The 25147-nt window shown below is 35.9% G+C and overlaps 1 protein-coding gene across 2 annotated transcripts; it reads left to right on the plus strand.

The window, feature by feature from the left end:
* The first annotated feature begins 380 nt into the window (after nt 1–380).
* On the plus strand, nt 381–22121 carry LOC143850921 (putative disease resistance protein RGA3). Of its 2 annotated transcripts, XM_077360208.1 has the most exons (5): nt 381–3386; nt 3675–3718; nt 12518–12610; nt 16557–16673; nt 22039–22121. In XM_077360208.1, the coding sequence occupies exon 1, from the start codon at nt 511–513 to the stop codon at nt 3367–3369; it is 2859 nt and encodes a 952-aa protein (XP_077216323.1). In that variant the 5' UTR covers nt 381–510; the 3' UTR covers nt 3370–3386; nt 3675–3718; nt 12518–12610; nt 16557–16673; nt 22039–22121. The 2 variants fall into 2 exon arrangements, with proteins under 2 accessions (XP_077216323.1, XP_077216322.1); XM_077360207.1 differs by lacking the exon at nt 22039–22121 and having other exon boundaries at nt 16557–16851.
* The last annotated feature ends 3026 nt before the right edge of the window (nt 22122–25147 follow it).

Here is a 25147-nt window from a genome sequence, read left to right on the forward strand (position 1 = left end):
TGGTGCATTGAGATCCAAAGTAAGGCACAACGGTTCAGATCAATCTATATCCGATTGCTGGTCATGATTTCTTAGTTTTCTAATCTTCTGACCATGATAAGAACGTGTAGCTAGATTTTTTTTCTCTATGTGGCGCTCCTTGCTCGCCACATAAATCTCAAAGATGAATTATTGCATTCTTTTACTTTTTCGTCTGGCAGTCACAGTCAAACTTACTTTTCTTTCCGGGAGTGATAATTTCACCCTCCTCTATGTATGAATTCACCTCAAATTTAAAAAATGGAAGGTACAGCCCATACCATAGGATGATCCAAACCGTCCATTTGATTGGTCACAACGTAAATAGGTTGTGTGATGCTCTCTGTGGGCCATAATGAACATGAGGAAAATAAGAGGCTCTCTGTGCTAAAAAAAAACCAGAGGTGTTTTGACTTCTTATCTTACTGTTCTAATCTTTCTTTTTTTTGAAGCACGATTTGTTAGTTTGTCTCTGCAATACTAGAACAAGGTATGGCGGATTACTTACTATCCCCTCTTGTTGATGCAATCGTTGGCAAATTGGAGGAATCCATAAAAGAGATTAAAGTACCGTGGGGTATTGATGAGGAGATCAAAAACCTTTCCAGCACATTATCCACAATTCAAGCTGTGCTTCAAGATGCTGAAGAACAGCAAGTAACGAGTAATGAAGTGAAAGATTGGCTTCGAAAGCTTACGGATGTTGCATACGACGCTGATGATGTAGTGGAAGAGTTTGCAACGGACGTGCTCCCATTAAAATTGGAAGGCGGAAATCAATTCAGAAAGAGGAAGCATCAGGTATACAACTTCTTTTCTACTCTTCTTAATTCCATCCCATTTTTGTCTCGAGATAAGACGATCGTACCGAAGATGAAGGAAATTCAGGAGAGACTGGATAAAATTGCAAAGGAGAGGCATGACCTTCATCTCAGACAAGGAGATGGAGGGAGGCGGCCTGAAATAAAAAGGAAATCGCTGACTAGCTCCTTAATAAACGAATCAAATATATTTGGTCGGGATAACGATAAAGAGAAGATACTAAAATTGCTACTGGATGAATCCGCATCATCATCGTCATCTTCGTCCAAGGATATATCTGTTATTCCGATCGTCGGCATTGGGGGCCTCGGAAAGACAACTCTCGCCCAGTTTATTTACAACGATAAAAGGGTGGGAGATCATTTTTCAGGTCGAGGATGGGTCTGCGTCTCTGAAGATTTTGATATGTGTAGAATAACAAAAGCAATTATGGAATCAGTGACAAAGAACTCTTGTGATCTTAACGAAATCGATCCACTTCAAGTTAGACTCAAGGAAGAATTGAGTGGCAAGAGATTTCTACTCGTACTAGACGATGTATGGCATGTCAATCCTAATGACTGGCAGAGGCTACAGTCCCCATTCAGTTTTGGAGCAAAAGGGAGCAGAATTATAGTTACTACGCGGAGTTCTAGAGTTTCTAGAATCATGGGCACAATCCCCGACTATAATTTGGGTTGTTTAGATGAGGACGACGGCTGGACCCTGTTTACACAACGGGCATTCATAGTGGGAGGCTCAGATGTATCTCCGAATTTGGTAGCAATTGGAAAAGAGATGGTGAAAAAGTGCAATGGCTTGCCTTTGGCAATAGAAGCTCTTGGAGGTCTCTTACGTTCAAATACTGATGAGAAAAAGTGGAGGAATATCCTTGAAAGTGATATGTGGGAAATATCAGAGATGAAAGATGATATTATTCCAATACTAAAGGTTAGCTATGATCACTTACCTGCATATCTGAAACAATGTTTTGTGTACTGCTCCCTGTTTCCAAAGGATTATGAATTTGATAAGGACACTCTAATCCAACTTTGGATTGCAGAAGGATTTATCCAATCTGAGAAGCGATTGGAAGACATAGGCTCTGACTATTTTGATGACTTGACATGGAGGTCGTTCTTTAAATATTCTAGAGTGCTCAACAGATCATGCTACAAGATGCATGACTTAAATCATGACCTTGCGCAATCCGTTTCTGGTGATGAATGCTTCAGAATAAAAAATAGCATCGACTCTTCGAATATCGCTGCAAAGGTTCGTCATGCATCAGTATGGCAATGCAATGAACACTCACGAATTTTCAAGTCCTTTCATGAATCTGAGAGGCTGCGCACATTTCTGCTACCACCAAGGTACGAAACACTCACTAAGCAAGTTGCTCATGATTTCTTCCTAAAATTGAGATGCTTACGGGTGTTAGATTTGGGTGGTACTTATATCAGAGAATTGCCAGATTCTATTGGCGAATTAAAATATTTGAGGTACCTTGATCTCTCTCATACAGATATTGCAACCTTGCCTGAATCAATTGCTAGCCTCTATAATCTGCAAACACTGAAACTTTGCTATTGCAAGCAACTTGCTGAGCTACCAAAGTCCACCAGCAACCTAATTAACTTACGGCATCTCGCTTTGGAGGGTTGTAAGATTTCTACGCCGCCGGAACTTGGGAAATTAATAACTCTTCAAACACTGACTATATTTGTTGTGGGCAAAGAAAGTGGATGTGGAATAAGGGAGTTAAAGAAGTTGACAGAGTTGAGGGGAACTATTCACATTTCAAATTTAGAGAATGTGATAGATGGGAACGAATGCAAGGAAGCCAATTTGAAGAAGAAAGAGTACCTTGATAAGTTGACGTTGGAATGGGGAAATAATAATCCACGAGGTGTTGCAGTAGATGAGGAGGTACTTGAAGCCCTCGAACCTCCCTCCAACCTCAAAACCCTAAAGATTTTATCATATGGTGGTGTTAGTTTCCCCAGGTGGATGATGAGCGGTAATTTGACGAATCTGAACACTGTTAGTCTCGTTCAATGTTTGAATTGCCAACAGCTTCCACCCCTTGGGCACCTACCTTTCCTCAAGAAGCTCGAGATTAATGGAATGGATGGATTGAAACATATTGAAGGTGAGTTTATTGGTGGGTCCAATAAGGTTATTAAGGGTTTTCCATCATTGGAGAAGTTAGAGCTGGTAAACATGCCGAATTTGGAGGAATGGTGTGGAGCAAGGGAAGGAGACATGCCATGCCTTGGTACACTAAAAACCCTCAATATCTATTCTTGTGATAATCTGAAATCCCTGCCCAAGGGGATGTTGAAGAACCTCACCTCCCTCAAAAGTTTGACCATTGGTGCCTGTCCTCAACTCCTTTCCTTGCCTGAGGATGGGCTACCCACCACGCTTCAGAGATTACAAATTCATGGTTGTCCGGAAGTAGAGAAACAGTGTCAAAAGGACGGAGGCCAATATTGGCCCAATATCTCACACATCCCCTTCATATGGATAAATTACTCGAGGGTTTGAAAACTACTCTGGAGAAGGTACACGACTGTCTCTCCTCTTGGGTTTTGTTTTATTTATTTTTGGTACGTAAGATGGGATTGAACCTCCGACCTCCAGGTTGTTGAAAAAGCCTTAACCATTGAGCTGGAGGTTCAATCCCAAATTAGGGCTCTTGGATTTTATTAATCATATGAATAGATTTCAATCCACTATTTATTTTAAAGAATAGTAAACCTCAATTTCTCTCTATCTCTTTTTATTTCCTCATTTTCTCCCTTTTACTTTCTTACAAAAAAAGGAAATAATTAATTTGACTGGAATTTCAGGTTCATAAAGAAGGACACTCATCCACGAAAAATTAAAAGAAAAGGCAAGTGAAAACTACCCCACTTTCTTCTCCCCAATCCAATCATTTCTTTAATTTTTTCATTATATCTCAATTTTTTTTGTCTTAGTCTTTGCCTAATATACAGTAGATTATGACTTGTTTGAGACAAAAGGAACCCTAACTGGGATGAATTTATCTTTTATGCTTCATTGAATTTATGCTCTGTTTTGGACCTTTTGATTTATGTTCCTTGGGTGGAGTGTTTGTTGTACTTTTCTTTGTTTTCCTTTTTCAACAAGTTTCAACTAATCCTTGAAAAAAGGAAAAAAATATCTTTGTATATGTATACATTACTTGAGAATTTGATCAATGTATGAACGTGAGATCTGTGTATAATTAAAATTAACAAAGTCAAACCAGCCACCATGGATTTTTATTTTCCTTGCTACTCATTGGTTGTTCCTTGTCATTATTTCTTGGTATCATTCTATTAATTGATCCTGAAATTTTAGGCATTCAACTCTTCAACTCTTCTTCCATTTTATTAAGTGTTGGTTTGCTTTAAATGTTATTTGAGTCGTGATTTCATTTGCAATTGATTACATTCCCTATACTTATAAGAAGATGAAATTGTGTCTACACTCTAAAGGTTTCCCTCTTGAATTTATTATGCCAACTTTTGTTAGAACTGAGCATCAAAACTCTGTTAATTTTTAAGTTGAGAGGTACATGCAAGATGTGATGCTCGTAGAATGCTTTCTTTGTTAGTATGTCCAGGTTGAGATACTTTAATCTAAAATCAAATTCCAAATTAGTTGATGTGATGCTAGTAGAATGCTCTTTGTTCTAGCTTTATAGATTAGAATGGAACAACATGATGCTGAAAAAAACATCTACTCAAAGAAATTCTAGATGCCCATACAAAATTCTATCTTCCATGGTTCAAAGTAGGTTAAATGTTTTTCTTCGTTGTATGTCTAGGTTGAATTTTTATTCTCCAAAATCAAATCTGACATTAGTTGATATGATGCTAGTAGAGTGATTCTTACATTTTTCTTCATTTATTTTCGAATTTACTTACCTAGTAGTCTAGAATAAATTGTTACCTTTTTTGTAACAAAAAGAATCCAACTGGGATGAATTTACCGAGTACCCATCGTTGAATTTAAGCACTGTTCAGGCTGCTTTGGTTCTTATGTGTTTTCCTTTTCTTTTTCCTTTATTGGCTTTTTCCCTTGGTGCAGTATATGTTTTATTTTTCTCTGTTCTCCTTTTACAATTAGTTTCAGTTTCTCCAGAAGAAAAAAACTGTCTTTATTAAGAATTTGATCAATATGTGTGACTAAGATCTATGCATAGTTAACTTTATTAATGTCAAACAAGCCACCATGGATTTTTATTGAGCTTTCTATTCATTGGTCGTTCCTTGTTATTATTCTTTGTATCTTTTTTATTGGTGATTTGATTTGCAAACAGTTACATTCCATATGCTTATAAGAAGATGGAGTGGTGTCTAAAGGTTTCTCTTTTGCATTTATTACACCAACTTCTATTAGAACTTAGCATCAACATTGAATTAATTTTGCAACTTGCCTGTACCTCTGTCTCTATCTCTCCCTCTTTCTCACACGTGTGCACACACATTGAATTTTTTTGCTAAATAAGAAAAATTTAAAACACACTGGCATATTGACTTCTTTTTTGTTAAAGAAGAAAGAGTTAAAAAAACACACACACACATGTTAACTTAAAATGCTTCATTGGACCTTTCTTAGTTGCAACTTTTTATTGCTCTAAACTTTCTCCAATTTCTTTCAAATTCTCATCTACTCTTTTAGTTTAGGCCTACCAAATAAAGAATGATAAAGAAGTTGGAGGTTATATCCTAGCTCACCTACCCAAAAAAAAAAATGAATGATTCCTGCCTGTTTCCATATGTTTCCCCTTATCCGTCATTTTTGGATGCCTTTATCCATTCACCGAGGTTAGTCAAAAGTCTCAGTTGGGGCTAAATGTGATCCTAAAGACTGTATCCATGATTTCTTGTACAAGAAAAGATAAATGGGGAACTGTGGTTTCTGGATTCAGAATTAATACAATATAGTAGACAACAAGAAGTTGACCTTTTACTTCTTCTTTGTAAAGAATTTCCTTTTGGGGGTCTATTTATGAAATATATTATGTTAGAATAAGCTTATTATTTCCTTTCATATAAACTCAATGCTATATTAGATAGTTTCTATAGACTGAACATGTTCTCAAGCCAATTTGGTTAGGAAGAGTTCATTTCATTGTCATCCATATTAAGTTTCTATAAATGGATTTCAGTCCAATGACCAATTTGCTTTTGTAAAATTACATGCAAGGTTGTTTTGGATTTTTCTTTATCCTAAACTATCAACCACCCTACGCAATAATGTCAACTCATCTTGCTACATCTGGAGAAAATTGTCTTTCTTCCATCATAGTACCTCCATATCCAGTCTAGATTAAATTTCCTTGAAGCAGAGACCAGAAAATTTTCATAAAGAAGGAAATATTCCTTTATTCAAACCTCCAAATGCCCATACTATCTTCTTCTTTTTGGTTCACGGGGATGACTCTCTGACTTGCCCAACAGGAATAACCTTGTTGCATTTTGTTATTTCTTCTACTATTAGAAGCAGAACCTTAGGTTCTAACTATAATTTACCTTTTGGAAGGAGGATTATTGCATGATCCTGTGGTACCCGGATCCCGCGAGAGGGGTGGGGCGTGAGCCGCCGCGCTCTCTCTCTTGGTCTCTCGTATCCACGCGATTGGCGTGTGTTTTTTAATTGTTGATTTGAATTCGTCTTTCATGTGAACTTGGGATCACTAAGGCAATCCGAATTCCACACGAAAGAGACTGACAGAGTCGCTACCTAGATGTGGGATCTAGGATCCGAAATTAACCAGAAATCTAGACTCGCTACCTGGTTACGAGAATGGAAGGTATGGGGAGTTATCCGCCACATGCACCATTCCTGCCTGATAATCGGTCTTCGATTCCAAAAGCTAACTCTTTTAAATTTATTTTAAATGGCTCATTCAACTCTATGTTAAAGTGCGAACTAAGTGACATGCATCCTAACATCTAATTTCAATGTGAATCCTAAATGTGTATCTTGATTTATTAATTTGTCTGGATTCAATCTAAGTGAAAGTTCTCCTAGAATTCTAATTTCATGGAAAGTCCTAAGTGATTTGATTAAGCATTTACAAGAAAATTAATATACAAAACACCACAATTTGTTGTGGTGCCGACTCGTGGGTGGTATGCCGTCAGACATCCAAGCTGCCTACGTACCCAAGCCTCACTGGGATCAGAGTCGACGTAGTTCGGTGCACTTAAGCTAAGCTACATATGCCTAACTCAACTAGGACACCGATCTAGACGGGATTGACTGTTTCAACAGTTTTAAGAGAAGTTATTTAATTCAAGTTGAGGATTTTATTATCTTAGGATTTCATCTAAGATGATATATGATTCTTATCTAAATGCAAGTTGTCCCTTAGACTAATGCAGATAATCTACATCCTAGGTAACTAGGCTTGTCCTAGGGAAAAGATTGGGTGACTAGTGTAACTAGACCTATGGCACGGTTGCTATACATAGCAAACGTCCGTGATGAGGCTGGACTCCTAACTCTAGGACTCCCTAAAACTTAGGACACGACACGACACCAGTGTTCCTAAAGTGGGCTCTAATGGTTCTTAAGACGGAAACCATAATCCAATGGTTCCGAGAGACACAAGACAAATCGATTTAAATTCTCGAGGTTAATGAATTTTAGATTTCAAGGATTTTCAGTTTTTGGACATTCAAGGATTACCAATGGTTCTAGGGTTCACCAGTTTCGGCCCAGGATAGCATCCAAGGAAGGGAATCGTGCGCTCTTTCCTTGCGCAATTTAATACTTAGGTTATAGCATCTTATTGCCTGGCATATCTCAGGATTTCCGTGGACAGTGAACCTCGGAGCCAACAACGTGCTATAGCTTAAGTATTCAAATTGTCAAAGATCGGTTGCAATTGGGATACGATTATGGATGCATTGGCCATTTTTCCAGGGAAATCTAAAGATCCTAAGATTTCTGTTTCAATGGATTAAGGATTTAATATATGACAGAGATTTAAGGTTCTTTAGAGATTTTCAGGTGATTTTCAATTAATTTCGGATTTTCAATGGATTTTATCAATTTTAAGCATATGAGTGATTTTACAAGTGAAATTGTTGCAAACGAATTCGAAATGAGTTGAAACTTATACAGCAGCAAGATATGATGAGATGTAGCTTTCTGGAAGATTTTTACAGATTTTTACATTAAGCTCATATTTAATTTTGATTTAACAATTAATTGACCAGATTGCAAAAATAACACAGAAACTACTAGAAATAGAAATCTAAATTCCATGAAATTTCTACATTAGTAAGATATAAGTGAAAGTAGCATGCTGTGAGATTTTTATGAATTTAGAAAACTATTTACTATCAGTTTCGGATTTTTCAATTGTTAGACCAGATTATGAATTAACACTACATCCCATGTAAAACAAGATCCAAAGTAATTGAAACTTTTATAGAAGCAAGAAATAGGAAATATAAGACTACTGTAAAAATTTAAGAATTTTCTTTGTGATCTGATGTCAGTAAAAATTCCCCCAAAATCTGCTGATTTTCAAAGAAAGCATAAAATTATATACCAAACAAAATCCAAAAATTCTCACAAATTCATGGTAGAATGTATCATTATCATATTATTTTCCCACGAAATTTCAAATCTGTTTAGTATATCGTTTAGTTTTCTTTGTTAAAAATCATGCAAAAATCCGAAAATATACCAAATAATTCTAAAAAAATTCCGAGAACGGTGTACCTACCTGTGATCGAAATCCTTGCCGAATCCGAGAGCCGAAAAACTCGAAAATCCCGCCTCCGTGCGATCGCTTCCGCTTTCTTTCTCTTTTTCCTTCTTTCTTTGTTTCTTTTTCTTCTTTTCTTGTTTCTTTTTCTTCCTTTTTTTTTCTTTTCAACCCCACATAGCAACTTTGTTTGAACACATGATAGAAGAGAAATGAGTTGTGTTCCTTCTTACTCCCCCTCATTGAACCATTTATAGCAAAGGAATGGGAGGGTGGTGGCCACCATTGTGGACTTATTCCATGGTAGGTGGCCACCATTGTGGACATATTCCATGGTAGGTGGCCACCATTGTGGACATTGAATTTTGACATGTGTGTGGCCCCATGCATATTTTTTAAAGTCCTTTTGAGTAGGTAAAAGATAACCCAAGTGGGTCCCATATGTGACCAAATTCCTAATTGTGCATAAAATCATATGCCCCACTCCAAAGTATGATCGGAACCGTTCATTTGATGGGCGACAATGTGATTTAATTTGTGCTCCGCTAATCAATCCTATGGGCTGATCCAAGCCATCCAATAGATCAAAATGTGAATATGTTACCCCATTTTTAAATCACTCCCATTTGATGATCCGAACCGTCCATTTGATGGGCGACAATTGATGATCTTGACCATTCAAATGGTGGGTCGCAATGTAAATTGGTTGTGCCCCCTTAAATCATTCCTCTATGACGATCCAGACCATCCAATTGATGGGTCCCCTACCTAAGTAGGTTGTGTCCTCCTAAATCATTTCAATGGGCTGACCCGAGTAACTCAACCTGATGATCGTAACAAAATTGGTTGTTAAAACGACTTCTCTGAGATCTTGACCGTTCTCTTGATGATCATCTTTAGGTGTTGGATCGAAGTAGGTTCAAAACTCATTTTTCACTAAAACAATGCGCGGGTCACCCTGTTTGATCCAAATCTAAACAAATGCTCAAGACGGGCCCATCAATCGGATCCAAATTCTCTCTTGCTCGGATTCTTGGGAATAACCTTTCTCAACAATTATCAGGACGACACAAAACATGACGAAAATAACCAAAAAGATCGAGAAAACAAGAGGAGCGGACACGGGAATGGAAAACACTGAAGGAGACTGATAACAAGAACACTAACTTCTTTGTTGATTAAAACAAAACAAAATGGGGTGTCTACAGATCCATTCATATTCATAAATAGAGTTCATCTTACATGACAAAATATAAAAATTAAGCTTCATTGGAAGGGACTGATCATTCATTTTTCCATATTTGTCTATTGATCTCAGTCTTAATGTATAAAAATTAATCCCATTTGATTCATGCCAAGTCTCCAGAGCCCAATATGAAACATGATTGCTGAAAGTTCAAACAGTTATTAGGAACATGCATATCCAGTAGTCATGATTAATGTATAACTGATGTAAATCAAAAGTAAACACAACATGAATTGGAAGATTTTCTTAATGTATGAAGAGAAACCAATGCTGCAGCCATCTATTGTCAAAAAGGTTCTGCCCAAGGAGGTGAACATCCCTCTCCTCATCATCCCCTCCAACTTCATCGATCAGGAGAGCATTATATACGATTATAATACTTTTCTTTCATAAATTCCCTGGTAGGGATCCCCCAAACCCCAGCTTACCCACGCAAAAAACTTTAATTCGAACAATGAAGCAGAGAGATAGAAATTTTTAAAAATTCCAATAGAAATTTCCCATTAAATAAAAAATTCCAAAATCATGAATTGTTTTTTCATAGAAGCAGTAAAAAAGATCCATTAAAATTAGCAATCATGAATTGTTTGTGAATAAAAAATTCCATGGAAAGGAATAATCATGAACTGTTCCATTGAAAGGTTACCATGAATTATGTGGAGAGTCCTTGTACAAAAAGCTTCTTCTAATGTCTACACCATAACTTTCTAGTCCTAAACTGATGGTACTTTCTAAATGAACCCAAAAAAATGTCTTCTTGGTACTCTATAACTATTGAAACTTAAGTAAGTACTAATATTCTTTGCCTAGAAAACTCAGAAAAAGCAACTTTTAAATTATAAAAACTATCGACTTACCTACTTCCGAGAAACAAACGATGACTATTTCTCCTATTACATGTTTGACGAAAATTCAAAGCTATCCAAATACAAATAGCTAGAACATGGGTACAAAGCACAAAGAAGGATGTGGAGGAGATAAAGTTAATTTCAATGCCAACGATAAAATAACATTTAACACTACCCGGAAGTTGAAGGGAACAAAGGTTGCTCGGCAATTCTATATTCCTCACAATTACCAGCTTTCAATCTTATAAGTATAAATGTCATATCAATCAAAAGTTCCATACATGAACCATGAACCAACTCCCTTATCTGATATAGGCTATCATTGAAGATTTTGAACAACTTACAAAGAATAGCAAACTATGAAAGGTAAAGTTATGCAACCTACAATGCATGGAAAATTCAAATGCTAGCTGCATTCATCCTAGAAACAGTCTACAATGCATATAGGACAACGATTGGCAACTCGTAACTACCATTTGGACCCGCAATATGTAGTCACAGTAGATTGACCATCATTCTTTTCTCTATTCAAATTCCTTCTTTTTATGTTCTATTTTTTTGAAAATGTAACAGATTTTTTTATTGCTGTAAGAGTAAATACAACAGAGGGGACGAGACATCCCACGAGGGTAAAAAACCATACAGCATGGAGCCTGAAACTTCCAGTCCACCCATAAGCATACCAACTGATAGCAGACTCACCAATATATGCCTCCTTTTTATGTTAACTTCCTTTTCGACTCTTTCTTTTATCCTTTTTAATTTCGTCCACTTTTATCATGGCAAAGATGGCCTCCTCCTTGTGAACCATGTGACTTATATTCTTTGGATGACATCATTCTCCCTCGCTTGGAAAGAAAGTCGCCATTGGGTTTTCATTCAACTCACCAGTTTGGAACTCCACAGAGGTGAACATCTTGCCAAAAAACAAAAGTAGCTTGCATCTGAAGCCATCCAATGAGACTATTTTTTGCCTTGGATGTGGTCTTCGCATTCATTACCCGAGTTGATTCGGATTTGATCTGGCCACATCTTAGTTTGACTTTGTTGAACATTCTGTACTAGCGAGCATTTCAAACATGTCATCTATCTACGTCTATTCGTGCATGTTGGTTTCTGTTTATTATGGTATTTTAGTTTTTTGGTAATTTCTTTTATGCAAAATACATTGTCAAGCTCATTAATAGAACAAAGAAAAACATATTATTTTCCCCTATGAAGGATCTCTCTCTCTCTCTCTCTCTCTCTCTCTCTCTCTCTCTCTCTCTCTCTCTCTCTCACACACACACACACACATGATTATAGAAGATTTACACCATTCCATACGATAGGGATCAAGTTCCCTTAACAAGGGATTGAGTTTAACCTCCTATTAGATACACAGTTTTCCTTCTTACACCCTTCGAAGCCATAGATCCTTTTTCCTCTTCTATATAGTTCTCAATTCTATCTTCTTTTCAAAACCCTAATCCATCTCTCTCCAAAAATGGAAATCCCACACAGATCATACTCTCCTCTTTAAAAAAGTTTACCAAAAGTTTTATTTTTGTCTCACTGTAGACTCTTCCAACAAATTATTTCTACGAGTACAAGGTCATTCAATTCCTTATTATTCAGTTACGTTTTTCTGAATACCCATTATCGTTTGAATTATCTACTTGTTTAGATGTTGCTTTAGTTGAACATGCAGCAAAAAGAATTTGCATCCTGTAGTTTTTCTACAACTTTACATTCCATGACTTTATTTATCTCAAAATTGTTATGTTTTTGTATTCCATCTAAGCAATAAATCAAAGACGTACCAAATTGACGCGAAGTTCAAGTAATATATATGTCAACTTACATGCTAATTTTTTCATTCAAGTTAAGCGAATTCAGTGGGCACCATTTTATTATGGAACAATACAGATGGCGAATTAGCTAAATATGCAGTCTGGAACGGATCTTGAACATTATGTAAGTATAGAATTTAATAACCAATAGGTACCTCCGTACAAAAAAGTTATGCTTGGTTACTATGCAATTAATGATTTTCTTCTTACCAAACCACAAAGATAAATCTGCATACATTTTGATGTTTTCCTTTCCTTTTGTATTGTTATATTGGTCTGATGCTTCAGGACTTCCTAAAGGAGCCTCATGAACTGTCTTTTGACCCAATAGGTGGTTCGTTTTTTAGAATAGAAACAAAAAAGGAAGAAGAAATAAGTTCAGAGAGTTGAATTGCAATATTCTTAATAGCTACCACAAATTCAAATAGCCAGTAATGAAGTCTCCATTACCAATTCTATGTAAAATGCCTCTAGATGTGCAGCCAAAATTGTTTCTTGAAGCTCCGTCTTTGTTAACAATTTTTCATTGCTTTGCTGGTGTGTATTGTGTGTAACTTTCTACTAAAACATAAGTGGGCAGGGATTGCAATGTAAAGCCACTAGCTCAATCCCTAAGTCTTGTACAATCATTGAAAAACTGATGGTTCAGATGCAACCGAGCAACTGTAGTATGCTTTTCAACACCAAAACCATGTTTTGTCCGACCCTAGAAATCTTACTAGTTGAGCCCTTTTGGATTCTTCATCTGTTGATCCTACCACAGATGAATTTAATGTTTGCATCATTTGATTGGAAGCTTTGCCCCCCCCTAAATGAATAGTAGTTGTAGTTGTAGAAATCTTTTTTTTTAAGACATAGGATATCCCCACCCCAATTTTTAGGGTGGGACTATTCCCTACAGATACGCACAATCACCCTAGATGAATAGGAGTTGTAGAAATCTGACAGGCCTAATTCAATCTCACGTACAAAAGGAAACAAAAAACTAATATAATGATAACACGAGGGTTTTATGCTGTTTGAAAATGGTGCCTACATCCATGGGAGAGACGACAATCTTGTATTATATGAAAAACAGATGAACAAAGATTACAATAGATTAATGAAGTAGAACTCTTGGCAGCTCTTTGTATGTTCAAGGAAGAACTATTCGGAGATCTTATAGTCAAAGGTGATCCATGCCAATTGATGTAGTAGAAGAATGTCCTATGGACCTTGGAGATTAGCAAAATGGTTGTTAGTTTTTGGTACACGTCAGAGGGGTTGTTGTTCCTGTCCGCATCCTGCTACATCTATCCAAGCAGCGAATGTTTCATCCATTTTGTGCTGCTGTTTTGTTTCGGGCACTATTTTCCTAATGGCAGGTTCTTTGAGATTTAGTTTTTTCTTAGGCATAGTGGTTGGGTTATAGAGTTGTTAGTACTTTTTAGTCACTTGCTTGGTACCTTCTTTGTTGGGACATCTCGTTCCATTTTGCTGTACCACATGGTTTTATTTTCAAATGATATATTTTTATCTTTAAAAATAATAATGTAACCTAGGCATGTGGTTGTATTCAGAAAGATTACCAGGTTTTAGTCATGACCTTAAGTTAAGTTGGCATGGCTAGTCACCCTACTGAATAAAATGGTGTAAGACATTCTAAAATATTGGATAAAACTTATTTTACTTGGAGTAAAATAGGACAATAAATTCAGATACTCAATAAACTATTTTTTGATTTTTAATTTTGGAAACTTGGGAGGCCTATAACTCCATGTTATCCAAGCCTCAAACAAAGACATGGTTCGGAGCAACTGGCGAAAGTGTTGGGACCACTCTTCACAACCCTATCAGACAATATGATTCCCAATTGTTCCAATACTCAGCCATATGGGTGTGTGGCACTATGAGTGCATGGAGCTGGCATTCACTTTGTAACTTCTAATAATTCTTTGATATTGGATTTACATTCAAGGAAACATTATTGTACTAACTGAGAATCTGTATGAATATGCTAAAAAAACGCATAATAGTGAGAGACTTCAAATTTTAGCAAATACAAAAATAATTACTGACATTCATATTATTGTTAATCTACCACTAAATAACAGCGTAAGTAGTAAAAGAATTTGATTATGTAGCCTGTAATGTGACACTGAAATGTATTGACAATCCTGTATTCTTGTATATGAGAGCAAAGAAATATATTAAAATGCTGTCATTGATTACTTATTTTATTACAGTAAACAGAATTGGAAGTTCAAAAAGTTAAGAATTTGCTAATAAAAACCTCTACATATTGGCCCATACCTCCTACTGACAAGTAGAAAAACTAAACTAAAGAAATCTAGATGCCAAACATGTAATCAACAATCCGGAGAGTTGCAAAATAAATGTTTGCATAACTTATTAAATGTATTTCTCCTAATGATAGTACTTTCAGTACCCAATAGCTTAAGCATTGCTGCTTTAGGCACCTCTCAACTGGTGTGTTCTGTTAGAGCATAAGTTTGGACTTGAAGATGACCCTATTCGGTTGTTGTACCATGAAAATTGCTTGATTTACAATTTGAAGTGGCTTCTTAGTTAATAATATAAGAGAAATGACAATATTTTGTTGTACCCTGAAAATTGCTTGATTTATGATTTGAAATGACAATACTTGCTCTCTACCTCTTATAAGTTAGGCATTTCTCTTAACTCTATCCAAATTCTCGAGTTGTGAGATTAGCTAAATTAAGCTACGCTCATACTTTATGATCCACGGCTCACTCAATTAGAGCCCTAACTACTTCAATGAAATGAGTTCCAAAGATGCTATTAATCGTTGCGCTGGAACAATCAGGTCAAGAGTTTGTCCAGTCATCTCAATGAGGAATTTAGCTATGCCACCCGCCGACCTTACACTATGAGTACTGTTGTAGCAGAGCCAACAGGAAGATCAGTCCTTGGGCTCAATCTAGGCTATTAGCCAGGGTCAAGATGGATGAAGGGGCTGTCAGGGAGCTTTATAAGGAATTGTAGGATCCATAGCTGGAAATACTAAATCTTCTAGGCGTTTGTCTTCCACAGAAAAAGCATCCCTTATGCCCTGTTCGGTTGCTCATTTTGGGGGGATTGTAGGAGTTTCAAATGCTTGATATCTTCCAAAGATCTCCCCAAAGCGTGTTCGGTTGTCATTTAGACCTTTGACCACTAGACAATTTCTAGACATCATTCTTGCTTTTAATCCTAGGTGGAGCCTACATGGCAGAGATGCTCCCCCCATAATCTTCTCCCCAAATTTCACCATTTTGGTGGAATTTGAGGAGAAGATCTCAAGAAGTTCTTGTCTTATTCTCTTTTCTCCCTTTCTCTCTTTTCCACCCTTCATTTTGGTAATGGCACCCTACATCTTCCGCTAAACTTCTGGCGGATTGCCGCGTAACCGAATACCACCGGTCAATCTTCCACTATTCTTCTCCCAATCTAATCTGCTTGTCTTCTTCCCTTTGATTTCTTCTTCTCCTAATCCCTCACCGAACTTCCAGCAACCGAATTGAGCATTAAGATTTAGTTCTTTCCTCGTCAGGGACTGAAAAAAAATGAACAACCTTGCAAAATTTGTGTCTATCCTTGAGAGATTGAATCTCTCAGAAATGGGCATGGCGACTAAACAGTACGCGCACCATATTCAAAATATTCTGTCATCTTATTATAATTCTGAACATTCCAAGAGAATACGTCATCTTGCTCATATACTAGTCATAGTCTAAGATCTGGTTGGATAGATTTGCTCAGCCTTTGTTGGGGAAGTCAAGAAAAAGTACAGAAGGCCATATATTGTTTTAATCTTCACTAAATAATAGTGGGGCCAAATAATTTTCTTATCAGCTGCCTAACTGCCTTTGCAAGTGTTCTAGTGTAAAACTTATTTTGAATAGAGATTGGTGGTGATTAAATTCATTTTAATGTTATTTCTCTATTGGGTACTTTCTGAATATTCTATGTTTATGTAATATAGCTATGCAGCAAATCAGGGATGTATCAATTTCAGCTAAAATTCAAGTAATATAAATTCAACTTACATGTTAATCTTTCCATTTCAGGTTAGCAAATCTTTCCATTTCAAGTTAGCGAATTTAGTTGGCACCCTTCACTGGTTGGAAAAAGTACAAAATGTGAGATTATGTGTATCTGCAGCCCTCTGTCCAGGAGATAATAATGTATGATTATGTTTTCTCCCTACAAACTTAGCTATGATTGGTTTGTATGCAATTCATGATTGCAATATAAATATGTATGTTGTTATTCTTTTTGTACTGACATAGTGGTTTTATACTTAAATGAGACTCATAGATTAGCCTGTGATTGAATTTATGAAATGAAAGAGCATGTTGTTCTTGTTTTTTAGCATAGAAAAAAGTCTAGACTGTTGCATTACAGTATTCTTAATATCAACAAAAAAAAAATCCAAAGGGCCAACAATGAAATTTCCAGTAGCAATTCTATTTTGAACGCCTTTGGATGCACTACCCAATTTTTTTTGAAGCTCCATCCATATGAATTGTTTTTCTTTCCTTACTAGTGGGCTAGCATTGATATCTTTGAACAAAAGCTAGAACATTGTTTGATCTTTTAGTCTTTTTCTTTCTTCGAGGTATATAGGCATGGATTGAACCCAAACCTTGTGGTTGCAACCCAAAGCCACAGTCTCAAGCCCTAAGTCCTACAATCATTGAAAGATTAAGCCTTGTGAAAATCAATCTTTAAATTTCTCTTGGGGAAATCCAAAAGGAGGCCTAATAAGTCAATGGGCTAAGATCATCCGATCAAGGTGGTCTGAACAACAATAGGGTGGATATGTATTCACGGGTCGGATGAATGTATCTTTTCACATCAACGAGGCACATGTAGGGCTCAAAATGTGGTTGTTGGAAATAGAAGAGTCCAATAGACAGTTTTTTATAATAAAAAAAAGAGTCCAATAGTCCAAGAAACAGTTATCTTAGCACCTTTCTATCCTGTCATCATAGTTCTATATCACTGTGTCCAATCTATTTGAGAATATTTCAAAATTTCCTGATGGTCGATACATCGGGACCTTCAAATCTTTGTTACAATATAGTGGGGATCAAACCTTTGTTACAATATAGTCGGCCTACCTCCACGTGATGGACATTCTCTCACCTCATTGGATTACTTGAAATGAATGATTGGATGTATCTCCCTTTCGGAAGAAGCTGTTCGAATTGCTCATTCTGTGATAGCTATGCCTATTTAGAGATTTTTTATTTTCTTCCCCATGACTTGGTTATGCTTAATATTTTTTTATATACTCTGATATTCTCAGTCTGTAGGTTTATCCTTTCCCTTTTCTGTTTAATAAAAGTTATCCTGCCATTAAAAAAAAGCATATGGTGTTAACTATCACACAATAAAAACCAAAGAGAAAACTCGATTCACGGCCTATAATATGGGGAGTAAACTCCATTAGAATCCATTCAAATGGGAACGATCTTGTAGGAGGAAAATAGGAAAGAAAAGACCTAATTGGAAGAGGATTCATAGTCGACAATTATGGATTAGCACATGAAAAGATAAGCTTGGGTGAGAGAAGCAAGGAAAGGAATTGGCCTAACCACGTAAAATCTCAATGTTCATCTTGTGGCTTGTTTTCTTATTTTACTTTTCTGTTCATTTGTGCACGATCGGATCATTTACCTAGCGGATTTTCTCAACATCCTGTTTGTTGAAACCGGGTCTAGCATGTCTTGTCGAAAGATTTTCCATTTATTGCTTCGCATGTCTTGACAACAAGATGTTACATGTATTGCTGTGCATGTCTTGAAAAAGGATTTCTAACTATTGTGTTATCTAGATTTCTACTATTTGGAAATAACTTTTCTTGAGACCTGGATATTTTATTCATGAAAATACCAAAATATGTTTTGTGACAAATTGTTATCTATATTAAATTCTAGGATGTTTTTTGAGATTCTAATTTCTTATTTATGATAAGCTTCGGATATGTTTTATGACCATGATTGGGGGAAGTATTTAGTTTGGATTTCATGTTGTATCTCTCATGTTGTATCTCACGGAGGCTATGATCTGATATCCTGTCAATGAGAAGCAGTACGTTGGCCCTGTCAACTTGTATTATGAGAAACCGGTTCTTTAACCATCCTATTGATTCCCATTCTTGACATCAGAATCATTTTTTATTCTTTGGAATTCTTTCTAGAATCAGAATCATGTTTCTTAACTCATTTCTGAGAATTATTGGTTTAATTTTTTTAGAATAAAATCATCTTTTCTGGTAATGAAATTTTTTTATTCTAGAGTATATTTTGTGACAAACCTAATTTTATAGAATGAAAACATAAACTTCATAATTATGAAAGGGAAATGTTATCGGCACTACTATAATGATTAGAGGGTTGGGATCAACCTATGGAAATAATTTTTGGGGCACATCCTATTTAGGCTATGGCACATCTAATGGACGGTTTGGATCATCCTATGGTGCGGACCCAAATATTTAGGGAATAATTACAATTGTAGTTATCAAAACAACATGTGACAATTTATGAGTTTATAAATTAAAAAGTGGGTGTTATCAAAACAACATAATGCTAAGGCCCCGTTCCTTTCAACAACATAATGCTTGAAAACACTTCTGTCTCCCTCCCATGTCATCGAAGTCCGGACCCAAAGGCTAATCGGACTCAAAATTTACCGGAGAAATGATATATTCACCCTGTTTTTTACTAGGGAAATAAAAAAGGGGTAAATATATCACTTCCCAATTTTTCTCTCAAATTTCTTTTGCATTGGAAACAATTATTAGAATAAAACGGGTTTCTACCTAAGGTCATGTTCCTTTTAGATTCTGAAAACCGATTGTGTGCCTCAAACCAATTATTGGACTTAATTTTGAATCCAATAATCGATTTGGAGCCCACAATCGGTTGTCACAATCTCAAACAAACCGGGGGTTTTTATTCAAATATTAATTAATTTCCTTTTTTCATTCCTATTCCGTTGAGGAATTATAAACTGAAGGGTGCCCTTGCAAAAAATCATCTACAAGGGCACTTCCATTGGTCTCATTGTATCTTGAAGACAAATTCGTGGTACCCCTCCACTATAGATTCTCCAACACATATTACATATATTCTTCTGAATGGACGAAGTATCTGTGTTCAATTCCAATATTACATGATTCTTTCCAATACTTCTAGATTTTGATCTTTTTTCTTCTAAGTACTACTGCCAAAACTTTGCAATTATCACATGTTTTGAGTTTAATTTATTCATAATAAAAGTAAGCTCATAGCCATTTTATTATGTAAAAAAATAAAATTTAAGAATTGATTAAAAGGTTTTGACAAATCCATGTATATTTCTTTTTGAGGTTTACCGAATCCGACACTTGATATTCGTCTTGAATACTTATAATCATATCGTATTGATGCAATATAGTATGGTTTTCCTCTCTATACTTTACAATTTTCTACTGACCTATTAAAAAGGAGTTAGAATTTCCAAAAAACTATAACTGCCAATCAGAAAAGTATATGATGAAGTAAGAGTGTTATTATCAAAAGGATTGCCGATATCGATTTTCCATTTCTTTGGGCAGTGATAGTGTCAGATGCAACTTATACTAGAGTTGCCATGAGATGTTGTGATCGGAACCATCCATTTGATATCATCAAAGATTTGAACCATTCATATGGTGAGCCCCACCATGGAACAACCATTGAAATTCAGTGTGCAAGTCCAATTGAATTTTCAGGATTATTTGATCAGATTGAGTCTTGGGATATGAAGTGGGCCCACAAGATCAATGGTTCAGAATGTGCTGAAATAATGTGTGTGGGTCCAATTGCTGCATCTCATGGGAGCTCTCACATAAGTGCATCTCATACTATCATTTCCCTGTCTTTACAAATTCTTTGTTTACTTTTCCAAATGTAAATGTTCTGGACCGTAGAATCATGGATGAGCACGATCTAACGGCCAGAATTGAACCCGCTCTAAATAAGTGCTCTGTAAGGGTGCAAATCAAACAGAAAGGGTGCCAAAAAGTGGAACCAAATTTCCGAAGCAAATTACTCTCTTGAAAGCCTTTCAAACCAATGTATACTTTCTTCAGAAAGAAAACTTCCTTTCAAAGGTGGTTCTTAGGTTTGATTCAAGTATACTGTTTTCTGCAGAAAGAGTAACTTATATCTCAAATACTTGTTTCTTCCAAATGTGGTTCTTGGGTTTGTTTCCGCTTAGTGCAAAGTGTCAACAACCATTTTGGTGTAGATTATACCAGGCTTCATTGTATCTTAGAGGCAAATTCGTGTACCCCTTGCTCACTTACTAGTGGGGGCGAATATCATCTTAAGAAAAGCGACATCGCACCTTGAAGAATCTCCTTTCTAGTTCTATTTCCCTCCATCTCCACTATATATTTTCCAACACATGTTACATATATTCTTTTGAATGGACGAAGTATCCGTGTTCGATTCCAATATTACATGATTCTTTGCAATACTTCTAGATATTGTATCTTTTTTTTTTCTAAATACTACTCCCAAAACTTTGCAATTATCACATGTTTTGAGTTTAATTTATTCCTAATAAAAGTAAGTCTTTTTTTATGGAAGTAAAATATCATAATTTTTTTAATTTATTAAAATTTTTAATTACACTTCTAGACAATTTTTATCTGTTTTTTAATAATTCTACCAAAACTTTACAACTGTCACGTGTTTTGAGTGTGTGTTTTTACGATATAAGGTATCCCTACACCAGGACAAATCCTTTTTTTCCATAATAATACCAAGTCTTTTGTATAGAAGTAAAATATTATACTTATTTTAACTTACTAAATTTTTTTACTATTACTAGTCATAGCCATTTTATTATGTAAAAAAATAAAATTTGAGAATTGATTAAAAGGTTTTGACAAAGCCATGTATATTTCTTTTTTAGGTTTACCGAATCCGACACTTGATATTGCTCTTGAATACTGATAATCATATCGTATTGATGCAATATAGTGGGATTCCTCTCTATACTTTACAATTTTCTAATGAGCTATTAAAAATGTGTTAGAATTTCCAAAAAACTATAACCGTCAATCAGAAAAGTAAATGATGAAGTAAAGAGTGTTATTATCAAAAGGATTGCCAATATCGATTTTCCATTTCTTTGGGCAGTTAGTGTCAGATGCAACTTAGACTAGAGTTGCCATGAGATCGGAACCATCCATTTGATATCATCAAAGATTTGGACCGTTCACCTGGTGGGCCCCACCATGGAACAACCATTGAAATTCAGTGTGCAAGTCCTCCAATTGAATTTTCAGGATTATTTGATCCGATTGAGTCTTGGGATATGAAGTGGGCCCACAAGATCAATGGTTCAGAATGTGCTGAAAAAATGTGTGTGGGTCCAATTGCTGCATCTCATGGGAGCTCTCACATAAGTGCATCTCATACTATCATTTCCCTGTCTTTACAAATTCTTTGTTTACTTTTCCAAATGTAAATGTTCTTTGGAATATCATTTTCTCCTTTCACCTTGCAGATTTCTGATTTTGGATTAGCAAAATGGCTTCCTGAGAAATGGACCCACCTCATAGTTTTCCCCATTGAAGGAAAATTTGGCTAAGAAACAACTTCACTATGTCATTTGGTCGACCCCACCCTTCTCTGTGGACCGATCGTAGATTGACGGTGATGATTATTCTTCTGTATACTTAGTTAGGAAAAAAAATTATGCATATAGATTTATATATTTTTTGTTTCAGATATTTAGCTCCAGAATATTTCATGCACGGTATAGTCGACGAAAAAACCGACGTGTTTGCGTTTGGGATTTTCCTACTGCAGCTTATAACAGGGCGCCGGGCTGTTGATTCATGCCGCAGAGCCTCGTGATGTGGGTATGATTTTTATTTATCTATAAAATTTTGACACCATTTTTTATGATAATTTTTTTTGAAATGGCATTTTTTATGATACATTAATGAACTTTTCTTTAGCAAATGCTATTAACTGGTGACCCCGAAAAACTCGACACATTGGCATGTCTATATAAGTATTTGTTAAATTGTAACATAGGTTTTAATTTGTAACATATAAAATATATTAACTTATATGCAATTGAAAAGGCTCTAAAACCATGAGATAAATCCGGGGTTGAAAAAAAAACTCAAATAAATGTAAATAATACTAAAAACCATAAAAAAGAGAAATTAATGCACCCTTTCGGACACAACCTAAGATAATCTTCGGAATTATTAAAATAATTTAGATATAATGTGTTAATATTCGATGATTTTTGGGGTTGGGCCTGTAGCTCAATGGTTGAGGCTTAATTTGGTCTCAGGTTCTATCACAGCTTACCTATCGAATATATATATGAGGAAAGTTTTTCTAGTCGGCCGACTAGAGAAGCTTCTCTAGTCCGCAGACCAAAAAACACATTATTTGGATAATCCAAAACATTAATTTGATAGGCGCTGGCATAGATCGGGTGTGCTCAAAAAATCAACTACATAGGATCATCCTAAACCTTTGATTTGTGGAGGTTAAAAATGGACAGATTTGTAGAGTTTATACGCGTCCATTTTAACCTCCATAAATCGAAGGGTTAGGATGATCCTATGGAGATGATTTTTTAGGCACATCCTATCTATGCAGGGCCCATCAAAAGTTTGCGTTTGGGAATTTTTAGGCACATTTTTTCGGTTTCGGTAATGTTTAATTTGTAAATAAAATAACTTAAATTTCTAATTTGTACAAAGAGGCCCTTAGGGTCTATTTGGATGTACGGAAATTTTTTTACCACTGGAACTAAATTTTCCATTTTCCAATGTCTGGTAACTTACTTTTGAAATTACTTTTTCCAAATCGAAAATTTTCCCTTTATTCAAGGAAAATTGCAAACCTACTAGACTCTGAATTATTTTTTTCATGGAATAATGGTTGACCCTGCTGTGAACATAGGCTAAGCCACTTCTAGATTCGAAGAACATGAAAGAACTTGTGGATCCTTGTCTTGGCGATTCTCACTACAACATAAGTGAAATGAAACGTGTAATGTCCACCGCTTCAATGTGCATCCACCATGTATCGGCAATGTGACCCCACATGAATCGGGTAATTAATTCCGTTGATGAAGTTTCTTTTTTATTTTTCCTTTTCTAGGGGTTTTACTAATTAAGTCTCCGCAAAAACCCTCTATATTTAAACTAGGTCCACTTAAACCTAGAACATTATAATTAAGCTCCTGCCTTTTACATAATTTTGAAAATGCCCTTACCTAAGAGATTATAATCTATAAAAACAGGCACTGTGAAGGGTATCGTGGTCACTTTGTACAAACATTGACACAAAGTTGCCACTACTAATTTCTAAAAAAATGTGGCACTCTCAATTTGCGAGTGCAAAAATGAGGGTGATTACTAAAGATAAAGGCATTTATGGAAATTTGTAAAAATAAAGAGCTTAATTATAATTTTTATATTTAAGAGGAGAACGTTCATGGGGACTTCCTTATAAAAACCCTTTTATGATAGGCAATAAGCTTGGGTTGAACCCTTGACCTTAGGGTTGCAACCCTTATATCATGGCTCTGACCTAGTTCATGGATACAGGTTGTGCAACTTCTCAAGGGTGAGGATGGAACAGTGGAGGTGATGGGAAGTGCAACTTTTCACAGCCGCCGGATGTGGTACATCTTGACTCTTAAAAAGAAGAGATAATTACATTTACACCCCCTCTAGTTTCTGACACATCCACTTCAACCCTGTAGTTTAAAAAGTGACAAAGACATCCCCTCTAGTTTCGTTTTGTTTAAGGTTTGCCCCCTCAGCTGAAGGTTCGTCCATAAATTGAAGGGTTAGGATGATCCGATGGAGCTGATTTTTTGGGCACACCCTATCTATGTCAGGACCCATCAAATGAACGCTTTGGATCATCCAAATAATGTGGCCCATACCCGAATCCAAACACTACCAAACGCTTTGGATTCATAATACCTAACCATTTGTATACTTTTAATCGTGGAGTTTGGATTGCTATTTTTTGACAGCCCACATCAATGGGCTGGATCCACTCTTAAGGCATATCAGATGGACGGTTCAGATCAACCAAATATGGCCCACTATATAATAATGGGCCATGTAGGCAGACCAACTGAGCATATTCTTGTACATGCGGGCATTGTCATGATTCTGCCCTTTTAAGATTTGCAAGTATAATTAACTTTTTTAGGGATCCCTTTAATAATTGAGGCATGTCTATATCAAGTCTATACACATGGCCTATGTTTGTTATTGAAGAGGGCGATGATCTTGGGTCAAAACATAGATGGGCAATCAATCCTAGCCATCTAATTGGCTCGCCAAATCAGCATCCATACTTCCTTCACAATTATTTACGTGCAAATATATGCCAAGAAAATAGTAAACCTTTATTTTATTTTATTTTATACCTTTTTAAATAATCTTTTTTATTTGAGCATTGTTAGTTGAAATCGACCAAACTCAAGATCATTAAAAACATCCTTAGTGCTTTTTTTTTTTTTTTGAAATGGCAGGATAATTTTATTAAGAAAGGAGCGGGCCCAGATGGACCGCTACCAAAATTACTAGAAACAAAACAACCAATTACACCAAATACAACCAATC

The sequence above is a fragment of the Tasmannia lanceolata genome, unplaced genomic scaffold (assembly GCF_043159265.1).
Source record: "Tasmannia lanceolata isolate RefF3 unplaced genomic scaffold, GAP_Taslan_0.1 ptg000018l, whole genome shotgun sequence".
NCBI lineage: Eukaryota > Viridiplantae > Streptophyta > Magnoliopsida > Canellales > Winteraceae > Tasmannia > Tasmannia lanceolata.